The sequence below is a fragment of the Aulonocara sp. 'chitande type north' Nkhata Bay genome, linkage group LG6 (genome assembly GCF_057382095.1).
Source record: "Aulonocara sp. 'chitande type north' Nkhata Bay isolate Kocher_YH1m ecotype deep benthic linkage group LG6, A_spYH_male_GT1.1, whole genome shotgun sequence".
In the NCBI taxonomy this organism is placed as follows: Eukaryota; Metazoa; Chordata; class Actinopteri; order Cichliformes; family Cichlidae; genus Aulonocara; species Aulonocara sp. 'chitande type north' Nkhata Bay.
Genome location: NC_141349.1, coordinates 30,191,740 through 30,214,468, shown reverse-complemented (window position 1 = coordinate 30,214,468; position 22,729 = coordinate 30,191,740). Strand labels below are relative to the sequence as shown.

General features: G+C 42.3%; 1 protein-coding gene across 2 annotated transcripts; it reads right to left on the bottom strand.

The window, feature by feature from the left end:
- Window positions 1-3,261: 3,261 nt before the first annotated feature.
- Window positions 3,262-21,823, bottom strand: map2k7 (mitogen-activated protein kinase kinase 7). Of its 2 annotated transcripts, XM_086296223.1 has the most exons (12): window positions 21,645-21,823; window positions 19,525-19,572; window positions 15,304-15,448; window positions 14,875-14,941; window positions 13,080-13,193; window positions 11,603-11,722; window positions 11,313-11,420; window positions 11,038-11,217; window positions 10,340-10,420; window positions 9,568-9,710; window positions 9,181-9,226; window positions 3,262-9,080 (listed from the first exon to the last, which is right to left on the bottom strand). In XM_086296223.1, the coding sequence occupies exons 1-12, from the start codon at window positions 21,766-21,768 to the stop codon at window positions 8,937-8,939; spliced, it is 1,320 nt and encodes a 439-aa protein (XP_086152349.1). In that variant the 5' UTR covers window positions 21,769-21,823; the 3' UTR covers window positions 3,262-8,936. The 2 variants fall into 2 exon arrangements, with proteins under 2 accessions (XP_086152349.1, XP_086152351.1); XM_086296225.1 differs by lacking the exon at window positions 19,525-19,572.
- Between the last annotated feature and the right edge of the window lie 906 nt (window positions 21,824-22,729).

Below are 22,729 nucleotides of genomic sequence, written 5' to 3'. Positions count from 1 at the left end.
GTGAGACACTCATTATCAGGCACTGCAAATACTTGGTAGCAGTTCTTGCTGCCTGTTGTGTGTGGTCTATTTCTTTCTGTGCATGATTGCTACCGTTTTCTTTATTAAATTTTAACACACTCATGTGCTACATTTTCTTACCAGAAATCTCCAGAAGTAAATCCGCTCTGTGTGGAACCAATAAAGTCTTAATCTTCTGTTTGAGATGTGGCGGAACAGCAGATTCACATCACAGATGTGCAGCCAATAAATCTGCAGACACTGTGCGATGCTATCATCCCAGTGGACCAAAGTCTCAGAGGAATGTTTCCGGCGCCTTGTTAAATCTATGACACGAAGAGTTAAGGCGGGTAGGAAGGTTAGATGGTTCAGTCCTAGCAAGGTGAACGTAAACTCAGAACAATTATCCTCTCCATGAAAATTATTATTTCCCAAATGCTGATTTGATGGCTTTCTGCAGGCCGGTTGGTAACGTTCACTTTAGTGTTCTGGAGGTAGTAATGGCCCAGAAACACGTTTTCTGCTCATTGGTTGATGATTTCTTTGCAAAATCTTGAGGGGACTCCCAGTTCCAGATTTACTTAAACATCCCCGCAACATAATACTCCCACCACCGTATTTCACTGTGCAGATGGTGTCCTTGGTGTACTTCAGTCTGGGTTGAAGGTGTCTCTTCTGCAGAAGTGGAGTTATTTTCTTGGTCTGCAACCTCGCGGTCCATTCTTGTGCAGAGCTCTGGTGACTGTCTTCTTTGAGACTACAAGTCCTGACTTGGCAGTTCTGGGGTCTTTAGGGACATCTCTTACTACTTTACCTTCCGGAGTCTTTGAGATGTTTGACTTCCTACCCATGTTTTGACACTTGAAAATGCTGTGAGCATCAATGATTATTTTTCCTCAAGTCTTTACGGATTTCTTGTTTTTGGTATGATGCTTTCTCGGGCGGAAGCTCAAACCCTTGCTGATGTTTTTGAGCTTTGTATAAATCAGAAAATAATTTTGTCTTTGCCGGTATTTTACACTCAACCAAACCCTAACACTCTGACTACCTTGCATTGTGGGAATTGTAGGATGCAAGAGCTGTCCGTGACTCTCACACAGGTGAGGATATTTCGAAGAAGAGAAAAATACCACAAGACAAACTTTTTTTTATGAGTTTTTATTTATTTATTTGATTTTTATGTCTTTTATTATGTTTTTTTTTTTTACTCCAAAGAGATCCTGAGGTATTCACAATATAATGGCATTTATTTTATTTGAAATGACACTGGGGAGGGGGATGAAATACAGCTAAAAACAAAAAAATAAAACAAAACAAAACAAAAAAAACCCCAAAAAAAAGACAAAGGAAATGGGCAGTAAAGCTGTGTTGACTGATACAACGGTCAAGACAATAAATCGGTGCGTGTGTGTGTACATAAATGAAGCCTTTGAAGTCAGTCCTCTTACCCCCCTCACCACGCTCACAAGCAAAGTCATGCAGTCTACACTGACAATTCAGAAGGAACAGGCAAAAAAAAACCTTGTCAAAGCAGGCATGTCCCAACCTCGCTGTCATAACAACAAGCCAATCAGTCCACTATTAAAGTAGCTATCACCAGCTATACATTTTTAAAGAAAGTCAGCGCTGAGGGTGGCATCCACTGATTAAAACCATCCAAATTCAAACAACTTAACTGTGAATAATTAGCGAAGCACTTGAATCAAACACACCATGCAGTTGCTCCAAACCATGAGGAGTCTGATGGGGTCTTCTGAGAGGGTAAACAGCAAACAAAATCATCTGGGAGTCACATTAAAACCAGAAAGAGTGATTTTTACTGTGCTGCACCTTTCATCTTCTTCGAAAATAAACTTTTAATCTACCGAGCAGACTGTACATTAGTGTGGTGATCGAGCACGACATTTAGCTTTCTGTACACGACGGTAAAAATGCCAATAGAGAGTCTACTCCTCTGCCTTGTATCCTGTTTGCCCTCCACAAAACAATAAAAATTACATATTAAAAAGAACCATAAAAAAAACCAAAGACAAATAACATACAAAGGACTAATAAATAAATACCAGTGAGAAAAATACACTGTTGAATCATCTTCTTGCTCTGTCTCACAGATTTATATGATTGATAAAATAACTGCTGTGACTCTTAGAAAATAAGGAAAACACCCAATATTCTCCTCCTGTCTGCACAACAATCTGCAACACAAAACAAAAATAAAACCATCACAAGTGCAACATCAGTCACAACAGTCTCAGCAATTAAAAAAGAAAAAGAAAGCTCTGGTGTTTTACCATCAGCTCACTACTAGAGCAAACCAGAAAGAATAATAAAAAAATAAAAAATAAAATAAAAAGGGACAAAAAACCCCAAACCAAAACACACAAAAAAAAAAAAAAAAAAAAAGCACACAATTTATGACCCAAACTGGGGTAACAAGAAATAAACTGATCATGATATCTGATCAAAAGGAAAACAATATATAATAACAATCAAAATAATAAAAAAAATAAAAATACTATCAGACTTTGAGTTCAGAGGTCATCTTTTATGTGGTGGTTTGACAAAGGTGGACAGACCAACTACAGCGTAACGGGAAAAACCAACTGCTCCACCTCGCCTATAAAAAGGAAACCTTTAGAAAGACGGACCGCCCCGCTCTCTATCACCCACTTATTTCCTTGTTCAATTTGGTGTCATCTTTGCCCTGAATAATAATAATATTAACAACAATAATAAAAACAGTAATAATAGTAATTGTGATGATAATAAAAAAAATAAAAATAAAATAAAAGCTAATAATAATAATCACCATCAATAAAAGACTTTTGGTAGACGATTAACCATCACGCACACTCTCCACGCGGCTAACTGAAAAGAGAAACTGTGCACACGAACGAGGCGAAAACAGGACAAACACTGTCTGCTAATAAAGATCCAGCTCCTCCTCATCCTCCTCAACACATAGTGACGGGTCTGAAGTGAAAAAGCATGTTGGGGAAAAAAAAAACCAAACAAATTCTCTTTTCCTAATTACACAAAAATTCAACTTTTTTGTTGCAAAAGCAAAAATACAGAGTACACGTGTAAAAATCATAAATAAGAATAAAGTTTTGTGCATCCCCGTCCCAACCGACCATTGTCTTGGAAGAAAACAAAGAAACAATAAAAACAAAACAATGGCAGTTACAGCGGTGACAATAACATGCAATCGATATACTTTACAGCATTGATCTGTTACCTCCCCCTTCGCCAAAACCCCCCAAAAACAAACCAACAACAAAAGACAAAAAAAAAAAATACAAACCCCAGTCTGACCCCCCCTCGTCCCTCCCCGACCCCAATACATTCCTTAAATATTTGTCAGCTCATTCAAAACATCTCTTTTGCTTTCTCGCTGAAGCCGGTGATATTAATCACACAGGGGGGGGAGGGAGGGAAGGAAGGAGGGAGGTGGAGCTCGAGAAGGGGGGGGGGGGCGGGGGGATTTTTTTTTTTAAAAAATGCATCGATGCCAACTCTGTATGTACACGAAGCATCTCCCCCCCACCTCACCAGATGAAAGCAAATTTTAAAAACAAACAAATCTGAAGCAAGCTGACATGGTTTGAATGACTGCATAGTGAAAATGATATTTGGTTTACTTACAGATGGGGTTACAACACGCACACGCGCACACACAGACTCCCTCACAAGCTAATATACACATAAAGCCACTATCGGCAGTAGCCAGCATTGCTGTGTAGAATGGGATAACTTTATACATTTGGTGTGTGTGTGTGTGTGTGTGTCTAGTTTAGTAATCAGATGTTTAATCCCCCCCGACTCTCACACAAACACACATACAAGCAATTACATGTGACAGGATTTAAAGGTGGTGTGTGGCACCGTCAGCCAACCAAGTGAAAATGCACACCAACGGCACGGTCGGCAAGTGTGTGCGCGTGTGTTTGTGAAATACATGTCAGCTTAATAACAGAGAACCTCGACAGCGGGAGACTGGGTCCAGCTTTATCACGAGTTAGCCGAGGCACACGCATGCACGCACAGTTTGAACACTGAGCGCTGAATAGGAAGTGCGGCGTGTACTGCCGAGCTTGTATTTGAAACTGCACCGATGAGAAGAGCTCAGGCTGCTGTGATGGCAGAGCACCAGAACCAGGGCTGTATATAATAGTTTTGAGGGGAGGGGGGGGGGGGGGGGGTGTTCACCCGTCGTATGGAAGTGTGCACCACTTTAAATCGGTTCCAGCTCACATCCGGTGTCCGTATGACAACCAGAGAACGGCTGAACTAACGGAGTCAGGCCAACTCCACCTCACATCTGCTCAGAGGCCTGGGTCAGTGAGTCAGGATCAAGCCGGGTTTTTCTGCATCACAAAGCTGGCCCACCTTTAACTGGGACTAATTAACATGATCGGGTCACTCCGCAGTCATCATTCAGAAACATTTAACAACTTGGAGCGAGCTTACCAAGCCAGCAACCTAATCAATCAGCATCTACAGATAAAAACCACAGAAAGACTCTAATTGGGTCTGAATTATCAATGAGTGTATTTTAAAGACGCAGCATCATCTGTACACGACATTAAAGGTCCGTGTGTGAGAATATTGGTTATAAATCAAACATTAATTTCAGTTTGTGTTGATGAGTCTTCTTAAATTATCAGGATTATTTTAGCCAAGTAAGGAAATATGTGCTTCCAATTCCCATTATGCTTTATTTTCTGCATTATACAGATACTGTAACACTGGATAATCACTTTCCTACATATTTCCTTATATGGTTATAAGGAGGTGGGGCTTAGAAGCTGAATCTATGCTGGGGCTGAATCGTGCAAAGCTACTCTAGTTGATTCTCTTACTAAAAATATGGAGTTAGAAATGAGCACAATGTCACTTTTAATGTTTTACATTAACGGTATACCTCTTAACCTTTAACACCTTTTTTGCGGCTTCAATAACTTGACTGAAGAGGACACACTCAGATCGGTAAGCCCAGAGCTAACAGAGCCAGTTGTGTAGCAGCGGTGTGACACCGCTTATCCCGAACGGCTAACATTCAGGTGCTCAGTGATGCCAAGAGTCAGGTGAGCTCAGTTCCTGACTCAGGCCTGCGGTGAGTTTGAGCCAGCTGGTCATGTATTATTGCACCAGTCTCCCTCTGTACTGTATATGACACATACATGGGACATACTCCCCCCACACACATACACACACATCCTCTCCCACTAGCTAGAGAGATTTCATATATAATCATAGCTAAGAGTAATCAATTATAATGTCAATAACAAGACTCATAATGATAACAACAACGCTCTTTCGTCTTTTTGTTAAGTTGTGGTCACCTTTGGTGTGAACTATCAAGGTTGTCAAGCTTGCAGGGGACCTGCAGACAGATGGAGGAGTGGATGGACAGAGTGTTGGATGGATGTGGCACAAAGCATCTGGACAGACAGACAGACCCGCCCAACCCCCAAATCATATCTACACTGTACAGAGTAGTAGTGTGTAGTGTGGCATCAGGATATGACAATTAACTGCTTTCAAAACACACAAGAGGTACATTTGAGGTGAGGCGTGAGTTAGTACTTGCGTGAAGCCAACCTTTCTGCACGTCCTTCTCTAATCTATCCAAGCTTCTCTCACTTGCTTTTGCTCTCTTCAGACTTGCTTATTTTGGTAACACGTGTATGGACATTGCATTATTTCACTTATTTGGCTTAAAAGAACAAGAATAAAATATTCGTCCTTTGGGGAAAAGAAGTGACAGCAGCGTCTAACGCAATAAAAAAAAACAAAAACAAAAAAAAACAGTAGCAGCAGCAATGCAAATAAATAACAGTCCGAACAGAACAGTAAACGTCACAAACGCAACAAGCTAAATCGCTAAAATCAGAATTGGTAGGTTGGCGTAACACCATGAAAGCTCTTTACAAACCCCCCCCCGAAACAAACAAAAACAAACAGCTAGCCTCAGAGCTCAGCACTCCTGTGTGAAACTGCTTCCTCTCTTACACTTACTTCCTGTCACTCAGCTTGTCTCTGACTTTCCTTGAACTTGCCACCACGCTTTCTTTATCCTCCTCGTCACCTCACGTTGCCCCACCCCACACTCATTTCTACCATCTTGACAACATTCCCGGACCCCTCTCCGTCTCTCTGACTTCGCGTTTCCCCCTCTCAGTCATCGCCTCTCCTCTGTTCTGTCTAACAGCGATTTGGTGTTTGTGGGATGTAGTCTGAACATCTAGCATGCTTTGGCTGTGGTCCCGCAAGAAGGGAGATATTAGCGCTCTGCTCAGTCGGCCTATGTAGACTTGCACTCACGTTTACACAGTATATGTACACACATCCTTTAAGCTGGGTTCTCAAACTGTAACTCATGTGCCAGTGGTCAGCCTGTTTTCTTTTGTAGAAATAAACAGGGAGTGAAGAAAAAAAAAAAAAAAAAAAGAGCTTTGAATGGGGATTTTTTTACCTAATCAATTAAAGTAATTCTGCAAAAGGTAACAACTCCTCCTTTTTCCACCTCCTAGTCATCTTTTACATCTTGACTGTAACAATTCTTGGTCTCAGTATATAATAATGAAACCAAATCAGTCCAGTAATCCACTGTGCAGCTGAAGAATAAAAGGAGAATTGGGGGAAAAGAAATGACTCCGATAAATCAGCAGAAATTAATGGCATATCATTGATATTCATCCAAAAGCTCGGTAAAAACAGGATAATGATCCAATACAAGCAAAATGGAATTACAGGCCCCAGCCTGACAGTTTTAGCCTCCTAAAAAACACACCAGCACTGCTCAGACTCTCCTCCGTGGATTCTTAATATCTGAAGGTTTGCAGGAGCAAATCTAAGTCTCTCGGCCTCCGCCAACAACCCACGTGCAGCCTTTGGTCTAAGAACACTGTGGAGCACTACGGAGGCAGAGAGGTGGACAAAAAGGAAGAGGTAGATGAACAGAGAGTGAAGTAAAGAAATGCTCCACAGGTCATAAGATCTACACCTTTTAAATTCTCTGTACAAAACCCCCAAAAACGCTCCCATTTTTTAAAATCACCCAGCTGCTCTCTCTCTTGTAACATTTGTTAAATCTTTCAACTTTCAATCTTCCAGAAGAAGTTCAAGCTACATCCACACTAATACGTTTCATTTTAAAACGGCGTTTTTCATTAAAAATCTCCGTCTACACTAAACACACCTGTAACACTATATCACGCTGATATATCGCATACAACGTGAACAAGTGTGCCAGTGTAAACAGGAAGCAGAGGGCCGGTAGCTTCAGGAAAATACTCCAGAGCAACAAAGCCAACTGCAAGAAGCTTTTCTGCTTGGACAAATGAGGCGAGACGGCTTCTGAACGTAACACAAGAGACTGTCGCAGTTTCCAAGCTTCTCCCTGTACTGTTCACATTCATGCACAGGGTCTACTACAACCTAGCTTGATTGGAAGTGGGCTCTCCATTACAAACCACACTCTTTGTGTCTTTCCAAACTTTGTGCATGTTTGGATTTTTAAAATTGGCTCATAATTAAGTTACATTACTGCTTTTGTTGAAAGTACAAATAACAGAATGACACGTGGCTGCTTTTTGTAGTGTTTTAAATGCCTAAATAAACTGAACTCTGATTAGTTCCTGATTAGTATTGCAAGTTCCAGCTTATGTCTGACCAATCAGAAGGTACCTCATCATACCCTGCTGCCTAATTTACAGACCCGTTAACAGCCAAATGTGTGTGTGAACCTGGGCTATAGACTGGAGGTCGTTGAATGACGGAGCATGACCCACTACAGCCTTGCTGTGTGGATGTTCATCGCACATGTAGTAAAAACTACACTTTTTAAAACAAAAACGTCAGTGTGGATGTACTCGCGGCACGCATCGATCACCAAAAGAAAAACAAAAAAAACAAACCCGTCTTCAAAACAATACACGACTTATTTTCTATAAAGCTAAAATGCAACGCTAATTTTTTTGTGAGTGTTTTTCATTGTTTCTCCCAAACACAAAAAATTATGCTATTTAAAACAAACAAACAAACAAAACAAAAAAAACAAAAGCCTTTCAAATTAAAAGCACAGCCAACAGATTAATCTGTTCTCGTTTGTGTGTTAGAGCTGTAGTGTGAAGGTGAATTAACGAGGAAATACAACCTCACTATTAAAAGCCGGTGAGTGAGTCGTTATAGTTATCCATACATAGAAATGCTCACACTGACATATACACACGCACACAGACACACTACATATAGATACAGCCTGAGAATGTGTGATGGTAGAAACACCTGAAGAATCATAATTGCACCAGACTTTGTTCTGTCCTCTAAATCGTTTATGTACAAGAGCGGCTTGTTTTTGCTGAAGTAGCAGATGCTTTGTTCCAGTGTGTAGTGACTACTCTGTTTACGAATCCAATTGCTTGGATCAATGTCGGCGACAGACAGACGTGTGTGTAAAACTACTGAAAAGAGGAGAAAATGTAAAAGCATATACAAGCTACACACACAGTTTGTATGTGAGTGTCTGGCTGCAACACACACTGTGATGTGATGATAGCGTGGTGAGCGCTAACAGTGTCTAAACCAAATGAAGCTCACTACAGCGTGCATCCCCCCCCCAACCCCGTGTCTGTCTGTCCAGATTCAGCACCCTAATAACCAGAACCACCTGCGTCAGCCATCCATCCCTCTGTCGCTCCATTGCTTAATCTGTCCATCCAGAGTCCTCCACTGAGTCTTCGTGCCTCCCTCCTCTGTGGGATCTTCAGGTCTCTTCTTCCCCAGGGGACAGATGGACAGACGGGATGGGTGTAGCGCTTGGCGTAGCTGCGGACGGCTAGACTAGAATAGACTGAGTCTGGGCTTGGCAAAGCTAAAGCTAGGCTAGTCTAGCGTACGGCTAAGCTGACGCCAGGCTGGTCGAGGCTAGGCTACCTACTAAAGAGCGAGTGGAGTTGATGCTGATGGCTGTAACACTGGCTGCTGCGAGGCGACTCGGTGCGATCCATCACCACCTGAAACCAACCAGCCACGTCTACGTCGAGCACCTCGTAACGCCGAATGAAACTATGCTCCTAAAATGGAGGAGAAAAGATAAATATTGCATTTACCTACAGTTGTGCTGTGAGTAATTTAAAAGATCTGGGTCGACCATTAGAAAAAAAGGCGACTCACCAGCAGCTGATGGTATTTTGGCCTTTTTCTGTGATCCTTTGTGAGGCTATAGAGAGATAAATGCATTTTACGCAAATTTTTAATGAACTTAGCATCAATGTTATTTCTATTGCACATTTTGTTACAGGAAAATTAGGCATGTGTTTTACAGAAGTACACAAGAGATCAGAAAGACTGAAATACAAGACAAATAACAACAAAACACCCATTTAAATATACACAAACTGCACACACATTCGTGCACACAGATGAATTATAAGCCTGAGAGAACAGAAACATTTACTTTTAATGTGGACACAGCTGTCCAGTCATCACCCTGATCACATGATGGCTCTAGAGTGGACTGCTGTCAGTGAGCACCAGCTTTACAGTGGAATTTTCACTCACCAGTCTTTGACAAAGGACTGGAAGTCGAGGGAGAAACCCATGCCGAGAGGCAGAAGAGGAGGGTCCTCCTGCAGCACTTTGGTCAGAACCTCAAAGTCTGTCTTGCAGTTCTTGTAGGGAAACTGTCCTGTAGCCAACTCCACCTGGAAGAACCACAAGCAACCTGTTAATGCCCTCAAGTGATCTACAAATAGAAACAAAAACATTTCTGTCACTTTGTACTTTGGTTTTTGAGCCCAAGAGTGAACTTTTAGATTACAGTTTGTGTCAACGAATACGCAACTCCAACCGTTCCTATCTGGTTATAACAAACTATACTCAATTTAAAAAAAAACAAACAAACATGATAAGTAATAAGACAGAGAATCTATAAATTTTAAACATCACAGGTCAAATTTATGCACTCGTGTTGTGTTGCAACGTATTTGCTAATCTAAACGGTTGGACATGAACAATTTTAGTTTGCGCGCACACACAAAATGCTACACGCTGGTCTACACTACTTGTAATCTGACCTACTTAACTCCCAGTATTCGCAGCCACTAGAAACCGATGCAGTTATGACCACACTCGTTAAAAATGTTAGTCGATTTGCGACATGCCGTTATTACCACATCTTATCGCTGCATCACCTCATGCATCACAGCTGCACATTCAAACAGCTGTTTTAATGTGAATGGATCTGCCGTTCGGTTCTTATTTTGCAACTGTCTTTCAGTGTCATCGATGTAAATATTACGACCAAGGGCACAGACTGAAATGACAGACTTACCAGAGAGATGCCGAGGCTCCACACGTCTGCCCGGATGTCATAGTCAGGTTTGGTGGGATCTGGAGGGTCTATTCTTTCAGGCTGCAAGAACGAGAAAAAAAAAGAAAACAACAAAAAAAAAAGAAAAAGAAAGAAAAGAACAGGCAACACTAAGGTTAGCTGTCCCGAGAGTGTGCATTGTGTGGAGTGGGATTTCTGCAAGCACAGCCTCATAAACACTCAAAGTTTGAACACGTTCAAGTCTTGTGCTTTATCTTACACCATCGTGACAGTCACCACTAAACCTGCTCTGTGGTTCCCTCACTTAGTTTGTAGTCAGTTCGTTTATACTTGATTTATCCTGCATAGCACTGTCCACAACAAAGCAGCAATAACAGGTTATCAGGGTTGAATTCTAAGACACCCGAAAATTAAAGTAAACTAATGAGACTACCCTCGTTTGGGGATCTCCTCCCAGATCTGGTTCAGGGCATCACTCAGCTCCAGGACAGCCTGAGGTGAAGCCTGGTGGCATCAGACTCAAATGTAACATAACTAATTAACTGAAACTAATTAACAACCGTCTCGGCTACTTAACTGACCAGATCAATATCACAGAAGCTTAACCGACTCGATGCTAAAGTGTGTCTACAAGTTTTTAAGCAGTGTACACACATCCCCTTAACGGCTAGACTGTGTGTATGTGTGTTTTCACTTACTGCCATGTAGGCAGCACAGCCGGCGCTGCGGGTCTTGGCCTTGGAGTCGACGAGGCGTCCGCTGATGCCGAAGTCGCACAGTTTAATCTGACCTTTAGCGTCTAACAGGATGTTAGAGGGTTTGACGTCCCGGTGGATAACGCCGTGTTTCTCTTTCAGGTACAGCAACGCTTTCACTATCTACATAGGACACACACACACACACACACACACAGATTGTAAGAACAAAAACGAACATAGGAGCAGAGTGGTTTGTGTGTGTTCCTGCCACTTACTGCCACCGTCATCTTTCCGAGGATTCGCTCTGGGATGGGACCCTGGATTCTCTTCTTTAGCTTCTCAGCACAAGTTCCCATCAGCTCCATGGCGATGAATACATCCGTCTGCACACATACACACAAACACACAGTTAGTAGCTAAGGTCTGGGAGCTTGGGAGTTCACTAAAATAAGAGTCAAAAACACCCTGGGTGCAGATATATAAAATAAACCTGGGGCTGCACTGTTACAGTACTATAATTTTATTGCTGTGATTACAAACAGTTAAGTATTTTGGGAACACCCACGTTGGTCACTATGGCGCCGTAGCACTGGATGATGTAAGGGCAGTCATGACTCTTCAGCACCACGTCCAGGTCCATCAAGATCCGCTTGTTCTCGTCTTTGTTTCCTGTGCGACGCATTTGCTGGTGACACACAGACAACGTAAATGAACACAGGCACTACTCCGAGTGTAGGCTTTAATAAAACAATGCCTCCCCTGGTGCTTTGACTGACTGCCTTATTATTAAACATCCCAGAAGGGCTACAATTAAATGATCTCATTAATAGCGGGTTTGTTATATGGGGCTGTAACTGCTCCTCTGTTGGTAAACTATTCACAATTAAAGTACAAAGGAAAATTAAAACAGTGAGACTACACTGAGCAGAGCCTTGAGTGCCTTCAATCTCTGGCTCTCTGTTTGGATTTAGTCCCAGTATTTTGATTATGGTACCTGAAGTTAGAGAATGTGTGTTCCCATCATCTACTATGAGCAGACAAACACGTCTGGACTACAGTTAGTCCAAAAAATACTCACATTAAGAAGCGCAGTTTTATTCAAATTGCAAAAACCAAGATTAATAAAATATAGGCGTTCATACAATAAAGGACAAAGTAACTGAGCTGGGATCCACATTTCAGCTGGCCAGCCATCCAAGAAAAGGAAATACAAATAAACGTGTCCATGTGAGTGTTCACAGCATCTAAGCTAAGTCGCCATAACGCTGTGGTTTCAATCTAGTCCAAAAACTTCTGAGAAGCAGGGGTATCTGCGCTGCAGCAGAACCATGTACGATTGTGTTTAGCGTGCAGATATTTTCCACGGTTTACAAGCACAAACACGACTGCAGCTGAGGAGTCGCCACAGCGGGTAGCGCCACGTTATTTAACTTGGCTGATTTTTACGCCGGATGTCTCCTCCTGGGGGTCGAAGCAGGGATCTTTCACGAATCACTACATTTCCTGCCTCTGTCATTAACATTATAAATTTCACACAGTTTGATAATGTCATGAAAAATCTATTTTTATCTGCAGCTGCAAACACTTTAAAGACGGCTGATATTTGAGAGCCAGTATCAGTAATTTCCTGCGCCTCTAACTTTCTGACAATGGGGAACAAAACGAATGAGTACAACTACATTATGAAGTGATGAACCAGGCGTGTCCATCCATCTATCCTGATCCGGGGCTGGGTCCCAGCTTCACTCTTCACCCGAACCCCTTTATGAGTAAAAACCTTGACGTTGAGGTGAAAGTCACCAGGATTCAAACTTGTCTGAGATTTTACACATACGTACATACATACATACATACATAATGGTAAGAATTTCAAAATCCTACATCGCCTCGTTCTCCATTTATTGCATTATTATCAAGTCTTGCAAAGACAAATGCAATATTTGTGTGTATAGTGTTTAATTTTGATCAGTTTTGAATTTTTTTGGCTTGTTTTTTCTTTTTTGCCCATTTTAAAAAACAAACAAACAAAACAACTATCTTACTTTGACCGCAATGACATGGCCCGTCTTCTTGAATCGCACTTTGAAGACTTGTCCACAAGTCCCGCTGCCGATCTCCCCCTCGCTGAACAGGTCTGTTACCTCTGCTGGATACCGCTGAAACAACATTTCAGACTCTGTGTTTCAAGTATTTTAGTGATTCAAATGTTAAAACAATACAAATACAAACTGCATCATGCAGCAACAGTGAACTGCTCTGTGATACTTAAGAACAAACGCTTGGATCTGTGGATCAGCCAAGGCTAAAGAATAGCAGCACACAGTGAGAAGATGCGTAATTGCCTTGCTTTGTTAAAAATAAGTCACTGTTGACTGTGCTGCAGTGAGTGACAGCTCACTGAGTGCATTATGTAGCAGAGCCTTTGGGCTAATGAGAAGAAGAACAAACAATCTGGAGAGCAGTAATGAGTCACATAATTTTCTCAAGCATCTTCAAACTCCGACTGGCACTCGGTATGAAACTAGACCTGAAGGCTGGAAGAGGGAGAAAAAACACACAAACTAAACAAGGCCAGACATTGTTCAGCAAACAGCAGACATGCCAAGGTTGTTGCTGGTGTGCATGATGCTCTGTTTGCTGTCTGTGCACTGCCCAAGAACATGCTGGACGTGGACCCGATTTAACACTGTTCTCTGTGCTTATTTATTTATTAGGTGGACCTCTTCAACTGCTCCTTCATGACATTTCTAATCAGCCAATCACATGGCAGCACTTAGGAATGTAAACATGCTTAAGACAACCTGCCGAAGTTCAAACTGAGCATCAGAATGGAGAATTAGGTGGATTTTGAACATGGCATGGTTTTGGATGCCAGACAGGCCCTGTGACAGTACAGACCACATCAAATCATCTCAAATTGGTTTCTTTCAGTGTACTCAAACGACCTCCAGAGTCACAAGGTCTCAATAGAGGACCTCTGGGATATTGTGGAGATTTACATCACAGACCTGCAGCTGACAAATCTGCAGCAAATGTGTGACGCTGTCACGTCAACATGGACCAAAATCTTGAAGGTTTCCAGCACCTTGTTGACTAAGAGCACGTCTTTGGACTGTGGGAGGAAGCCGGAGAACCCGGAGAGAGCGTGCGTACAAACACACACCATGTAACCTGTAAGTATACCGCACCGCAACTAACAAATACGTCTGGCTTAATTTCTGTATATTATTAGCCAGTTATACCACCCTGACCTCACCTGATCTCAGAGGCTAAACGGGTTTGGGCTTGGTTCCTATTGGAAGTGGGAATACCAGGTGCTGGAAGCTGTCGTAGAGCAAATTATCTACTACTTGGAAGGTTTGCAGTTTGATCCCTGCCTATTCCAGTCTGCATGACAAAGCATCTTTGGTAAACACGTTGGGAGTAAGTGTGTGTAGACTCAGATGTAGAAAAATGTGCTTACGTGAATGAGACACACCGATTAAAGTGCTATGAGCACTCAAGTAGAGTACTTGAGTGCTATATAAAAACCAGTCCATTTACTATTTATTATTTTCCTACTTTCTTTGTAGTACAACTAACCAGGCCCGTTAACAGGATATAAATCTTTGGGGGGAAAAGAGGTCACAATTATAGCTTGATTCACGCCTGAGTGCCAGACGCTATTTTTAAAAACATATTTTTTTTTATTGTTTTGGAAGAAGATTGAGCGTTGAGGTTTGGTTGCACAGACAGCGTTTGCTAAAAAGCGTCAGCTCACAGAGACACAAAGCAAAAGCCACATCACGTCTGCGTCCTCATTCTTAGTTTCACTTCTGTAACTACAACGTCTCTCACCTGCCCGTCGATCTTCAAATAACCCGTCTGTTTCATGATCTCCTGCAATTTCTGGTCAATCTCTGCACTGCAGGGGAGGCGGAGGACAAAAAGGAAAAGAAATCAGTGTCAGGAAATGCAACAGGAAGTGCGTACAACCTACGCTGCCAGATGAGAGACCTGACTCATAAATGGAGTGGATTACTGAGCGTCTCTTTCACCCACACTCTGCATGTAGATCCATAACACACAACACAGAGTGTGCATCTACTCTCTGTGTTCCTTCTTTGTCTTACAAATTAATGGGAGTACTGGGATACTCCCAGAAAGGTTACTGATTTTTTAATCAAAACCATTACCATTTATTATAGGACCACGAGGACACAGTAAAACCTGTAAATGCTTTTTTCCTTGTAATCAGAACAGAACATGCTTAAAATGTGAACGCACTTCTCTAGGCTCTTCTGTAGGCCATACGGAGGCGTGGGCAGGGTTAGCATGTGTCGTGGGCGGCTGGGGTACGGGTGGTGCTGGGGCGAGCTCTCTGAAGATGACGAACGGCTGCCTCCATCGTTAGCCAGGGGCAGCTGGAGCGCTGGGGGAGAGGGGATATGAAAAATTAGACCCTGAAAGGAGAAGATGGATGATGATGGTACTGTTGCTTAAAGGGATGGTAGCTACTTAAAGCTGCTGACCACCAGTAAAGAAGGCGATAATGTGGCGTTTTTAATGGTATTCTGACTGTTCTCTGCACAATAAAAGAAAGATATGATGCTTGCTGAGGTCAAAGAGTTTGCTCATTACATCGCTATGACCTAGATCCTGCACATTATTTAGCCATTACTGGAACTTGTTTTTTTTCTTTCCCCTCCTCTTTGAGCGTTACAGCTTTGTTTTGGTTCCGCTGATGTCCTGACCAAACGTTAAAACAAACAGGACGGTTATCTCAGAGCACTATTCTCAGACAGAGAGAAACTGCACAGATTTAATGCACAGTTTGGGAGTCACAGTTTGTTTTTAAGAGGAAAACTACAAGTTCATTACAACACGGGTTTCATTTTTACTGCTTCAGGCCGCGATTTTGAATATGAAAGTATTTTACTCATTACAGATCTTAGAACGAAGCGATCTAGCGGGAAACAGTACAAGCACAAACCCCTGCACCAAAAGAGGCTGTTAATTAGCCTGCGCTGCAAAGGAAAACCTGAACCAGGGGTTAACCCTGTAATGAGGAAGCACATATTTAATGTGTCCTTAGATTGCCAGCAATTTCAGATTTTATCAAGTACTGACTTATCTTAATTAGTGGTGCAACGGCTCACGGTTGATCCATAATCCAAACCGATCCCACTCCACGGTTCGGCACGCACGTGATCCGAAGATTCGAAAAAGAAGGAGAAAAAAAAAAAAAAAGTATGTGTATGGTGCGCGTGGTGGGTCTGTCAAGCGATAGTTATGGCCAGCGCTAGCGGTCCAAGTGGAGGAGCAGAGAAGTTTTCGGTATTTAAGCAGCCCTTTGCTGCCCAGTCCGACCGGGCTAAAACTATTACAAAAGCTACTGGGGTGTTTAGCTGCAGACGGGAGGCCGTATTCCGTTGTGCAAAACAAGGGGTTTAAACTATGATGAACGTGCTTGAGCCACACTATGATGTCCTGTTCCAAGCATGTATGAGCAGGAAAAGTTTAAAGTTATGGCTGAACTGTCCCAGGCATCTTCTGTTGCCCTAACTACTACAACTGGGTGGACCTCCAGGGCAACGTAAGCTACGTGACCGTGACAGCTCATTATATCACAGCGAAGTGCGATATAATGAGCGGTGTGTATTATTGTAGGGTCTACCTTACAATATAAAGCGCCTTGAGGTAACTGTTGTTGTGATTTGGCGCTTTATAAATAAAATAAAATTGAATTGAGTGGTAGATACAAAGCCCTGTACTGCCCTATACTGTACCATAATTTTTTTTAAATAATTGTGTGGAATGAGACTAGAGTTGAATGTTTTTAAACAGGAAAAAAAAATACTTCAATAAGTAAATAATTAAATGTTCAATTTTTGTCTTTTTTCACTGATCCGAAAATTGATCCGATCCGTGACTTAAAACTGTGATCTGATCCGAACAGTGAGATTTTTGATCCGTTGCACCACTAATCTTAACCATAAAACCAACTGCAGGAAAGAAAACCTAAAACATGACCAAAAAATAAAAATAAAAAAATAAGGCGACAGACTGTAGTATCAAATAAAAGAATTATTATTTAAATAAAGTCAGGCAGCATTATTTAGCTTTTCCTGGCTTGAAAGGGGGACTAAACACATGAATGATTAGTGAGAGCAAATACAAGTGAGAAGTCACATTTCATCTTATTTTTCTTTTGATAAATTTAAAAAACTGCAGACGATTTTACAATATTTTGGTTAAACTGTTAAAGCGCTGTAGGTGTGGTTTGGCTGCAAAGGAAATCAAGACGGTGAATACCAGATGCTTCTAGCCCTTTATAAAGATAAGTCCAAATCATGCATTCGAAGACATGTTAAAACGCCACCAGCCGTGTAATATCAGGTTCATATGCAAAACAAGCACAAACTCATCCTCAATAATAGACGTATTAAAGAATTTCAGGAAGAAACGATCTGCAGTAGTATTAGTACCGGTCATGCACCAAATTCTCAGACAGAAAGTCAGCAGCTGCAGTGACCACCCTGAACGTAAATATTATTACAGACAGGTTAACAGCAATCTCCCATCATCGTCTTAAAGGTTTGCAACCAGTATGCAACGTATCTCAAGGACCATGCAGTGTTGTTGTTAATACGATTTGGAGCTTTTTTGTAGAGAGCCAGCGGGCGTTTGGATCCGTGAGTCACCTGTATGAATGAAGCCTGTAAGGGGAGAACCAGTTAGTGAAGGAGAGGAGGGGGTTAGTGTAACAAGAAAGGAGGATTCAGGCGGTCTTTGGCACAAATTGCATCTCCACAGTTCGACTGGCTCCAGATGGACGGATGGGAGGATTGATGAGCAGACAGAGCGAGGGAAGGGAGAGACGCACAAACACAGATACTCGCAGGCACTGCTGCACCGCCTCCTGCTCACACAGTGCCGCTGCAAAAGGAAGGGGAGGGTGCCAGAAGATGAGAAAACACACAACATCAAACGATCCGATGTGAGAGAGACAGAAGAGATTCGGCCAAAACTGCATAGCACAGACTGAGGCTGGAAGTCAGACAGACAGTCACTCTTGGACAGGAAGGCAAGTCTTCAGTCGACACACAAAGAAAACAGCGAAGAGGGAGAGGGAGGCCGGAGTGCTCGCAGCACTCCTGCAGGCCGACCAGTGGGGATGCTGGATTAGAGACTGTGTCAAACAAAACACAACCCCCAAAAAACAAAACAAAAAAAACCCATCGTGCCGTGCAAAAAAGCCACATGCACCGTGATTCTCTGCCTCCAGCGAAACACAGGTTAATCATCCGACACATGTCCACACACACACACACACAGTGAACATTAACACATACCAACACTTCCCTGCCACTGACACGCATTCACACAGAGGGAGGAGCAGAGATGGAAAGATGGAGGGATGATGTGAGTGTAGAGGAGGTGTAAATGACTGCTGGGATAAAATAACAGCGCTGGATTCATAAACAGGGATTAAACTGATTCAGCTGTAGGATGACCACACGAAGCAGGGACGCACCGATCCAGCTTTTCCAATTTATCTGCGCTAGCTCACTGTAAGAATCACAGGCTACTGTGCATAGCTCTCATTTACAGTTGTCCTTTCCTTCTCTCAGTCCAAACGCACCTCCTTTCACCGCTCCTCACAAACCCGTGTTGGATGCGGAGCTGTCAGGATACAAGTGAAGTGAAATGACAGTATGGAGTCGATCCCTGCTTTGAACTCACGTCAGGAAGAGTAATCCAGAGTAAAAGTCAACCCAATCAAATATGTGGAGCTACCCACCATCCCGTGTGAATAAGAGAGCTGCTGAAAGTTGCTTCAACAGAGACGACAGAAAACACGTTTCTTTGTATGAAGTCCAGGAAAAGCTTCCACACAAGTGTGAGACTAAACAATGATAACAATGGTTAGAGAGAAAAAAAAAGCATTGTCTTGTTGGATCACAGTATTATCACCATTATCCAATATTTAGATTGTATGATCGGCGCATCCTTATTGAGTAGGAAATAAAACTGGATGCTTATATGCTGGCCTGCTGATGGTAATCCATATCTTTCACATAAGTTACTTTTATGAGTTATTCAAAGTCTATTCTAGTCTGCCTAGACGATATAACCCCATATTAGGTGGTGGTCAGATTTAACACTAGCCATTTGTAAACACAGTATCATATTTCTCACCATAGCCCTATCCATTCAACCTCTAAATTAAACTGGATGTTAAGAGAAACGTGGAGAACGTCGTGGTATCGAGGTGTTTTTTAAGCTTTACTTGCAGGGCCAGAACGAAGAAAACTATTGAGAATGTGAGAAGCAGCCAAAGTTATTCTTGTCTTATAGGTCTAAAGAAGTGTGCATTTATACTAAAAACAAAAAACAAGAAAGAGAGAAGATGAAGGAAGAGGGAGTGGATGATGCAATGGAGGACAAAGGTGTTGGTAAGGTGGGGGGGTGCAGTGGCAGAGAGAGCGATGGACTGAATGATACCTGCACGCTGGGAAGGGGCTGGAGCAGGACTGAGCTGGATCACGATGACTAGACGGAGGAAAGAAAATACACACACACGCACATTAGTGCAGTGTTCTACGGAGACAATCGCACATCTTTTGCACACACAAATCATAAAAATCCCTCAAAAACAAACAAAAAAACCTCACCACACACACACATCACTCGCTCATTTCTTCACAACATAACTTGAGTGGTTTAAACTTAAATTGAACTTTTTCTTATTGTCTATTAATCTCATGAAGACTAAAATCAATTACATTGCACATTAATGAATCATAGTGTTTCTTATATTTTCTTTGGCACTCTTTTCCCAGGATTTAAAATAAGGCCACGTATTGAAGGTTCAAGAAAAAGTGGGTCAGTAGCTTACTGTGTCACTTCATATGAAACCAGTCAAATCTGAAAAAAGCTCCATCAATCAGCTGTTTTTTGTCCTTATACAGTAACTTTAGTGTATTTACTGAAACCATGCAAAATTTGACCGTCATTCAGTAAATACTCTGAGGTACGGGCCCTTAAGTACACATTGGTGGGTGATTTCACAATTTTCGCCTAAACCGGAAAACTGCAGTATTTAAACACTGGAGGAATCATATTTCGATATTTTGTCCAGATATTAGACTGGTGCATCCTAATTCTGAACATTTTATCTCCAGTCAGTACAGAGTGGGGATAACACTTATCTTGTTGTAGTTTTTAAACAGTTATTGTTGTTATTCAGTCAATTTTTATGTGACCATTGCCTGCATTTGTGACGCTATCAAGAAAATAAGGTGGATCAAAAAGCACAGAGGGCCTGTCGTGTTGGAAAAGTGTCATGATGGGTTTTGCATGGCTTCATTAGACATTAATGACGCCAAAGTTAAAAACAAGTGATTCTAATGGAGTCAATCAGACTTTTCATGTAATAACACAAGGTGGAAAAAAAAAGCCAATTTTGCACCTTTGTTGGCAATAAATCAAGCTCTAATCTCGCAGAAATGACCTTTATCACCAGGATTTGAATCCAAGGGAGCAGATTTTTAGGAGGTTGTAGACTTCAAATGAGATTTCAACAATAAGAAAAAACTTCGGATTTAACCCATTCACTCTCTTTGTGACAACATAATCAGCTTCATAACAAACAATTCAAATAACAGGAGGAAAAAGGTTTGTGGTCTCGAACCTAATGAACGGACAACAAGATCTGCAGGAAAAAATGGGGTTCAGATTGCTAACACTTTAAAAGTCTGCTGGTAAGAATGTAAAGATAATGAAGAGCTTTGGTGTGTAAACCACAGCAGAGGCAGGCTGCAGACCTCCCTGCTGCTTGACTTTTCGCCCGAAAGGGCCCCAACATCACTGCTAACACCAGCTCCTGTGACACAGAGTGTTTGTCCACTAACACCCGTGGAACGCTTCATTCAATATATGTGCGACAAATCTCAATTTTCACAAGATTTGTTACGTCGCACCAGTGTTTGCCACAACAGCCAAGCCGTAACCTACGTTAAGTTAACGCATCCAGAGCTAGCGTTATTTAGCCTGCTCAAATTAGCATGTTTCGTCAAGATCAAAATGGCAACTAAAACAAAGTCTATGGCAAAAATCACGATCAAATGTACCGCTTGCAGGTTTTCAGAGTGTATAGATGCTCTGCGGCTGACTGGCAGGACCACAGCTTTTCATGCGCAAACTGAAACTGCATTACATTTTCTGACGCTGGGCCCCGCCACAGACTATCAGAGCGTCTGCTAGCCTGCTAGCTTAGCATGTTTGACAGGACAATCAAAACAGATTCAGGGACACGTCTACCGGCAAGATGTTTCGTAACATCGCTTCGGTTTGTATACTTTTCCTTTACGTTACTCACTACAGAAAATGTCCCACTTATTTAATTATTAATTTGGCAATAAAATAAGCGGGCCAGCCTGAGTCTGTGTTTGTTTATGTAGCTAGCCTGTTAGCATGAAGGTAGCAGCAGCATAACAGCCCCGACTCCTTCACTCCGCTCCTCTCCTCTCCTCTCCCCCCGCTCTCCGGCCCCGCAGCTCCGATCTTTCCCCCTGCTATTCTGGCCGTTACCGACACCCCGGTCCTCCCCAGTGGACACTCACTCGGCCTCGGTCGTGACCGCTGTGGACTCATGTCGATGTTGAGGTCGATTCTCCGGCGAGCTTCTTCATTCTCCTGCTTTAGTTTCTCTTCGATTCGCGACAGCCTCTGTTCCAGCGACGACATCTTGAAAAATTGAGCACCATGTAGTTCCCAGCAGAGCTCTCGACTCCCCTCTCTGGCAGGCAGGCCAGCAGCACACTGACTGACTGACTGACTGACACACACATATACACACAACACACGCGCGCACACACACGCTGCAGTAACACGTGTGTCCTAAAGACCCACTGCCACACTCATTCTTTTTCCCCCATAGATTTTTGGTGCCCACCTAAAGAAAATCATAATTTATACCCTAATACTGCTAAAAACAAATATTCTTGGTAGCAATTACCAATTAATTACCCATTTTCAGGATTGGAAAAAAAAACAGTTACTGGGCAGCAAGCAGAAATCAGAGTTTGTTTGCATTTTAGGACGTGCACAAAATGCACGTTTAGGTGTTAATTTCAGTATAATTTGTAGCAGCAAGACTGAGAGGGGAGGTTTAAAACTGGTAGTGAGACTAGACCGGGTTCGAGTCGAATGCTGCTGAACAGGTAGATTACACTAGGAGTTTATAGTATGTACAACATCCTCATTGTTACAGCAGTTGTTTTCAGTACTTCCACCCCTCTATGCATGAAATGAACATCAATCCAATCTAATATAAAGTGTTCAGAGTATCTTAGATATAAAAATCACACAATAAGGTTGTCTGTGAAGGTTCTCAGTCATCCAGGTCATCATAGTCAAAGGAGCTTGCAAAGAAAAGCGTCTGGACTTCTATAAGTTGCTTGAAGACGTTTCACCTCTCATCCGAGAAGCTTCTTCAGTTCTAAGGTCAAATGGTGGAGAGTCCCAGATATAAACCTAGTGGGAGTATCCCCCCACAGAGGGACAAAAGGACCCCCTGATGATCCTCTAATCCCCTGAGCCAAGGTGCGAAACTGGGTGTGGGTCCCAATCAGCCAGAGTTTCGGGTGTGTTCATTGTGAAACCTGGCCCCACCTTATCATGCGAATTCCTGAGGTCAGATGGCCCA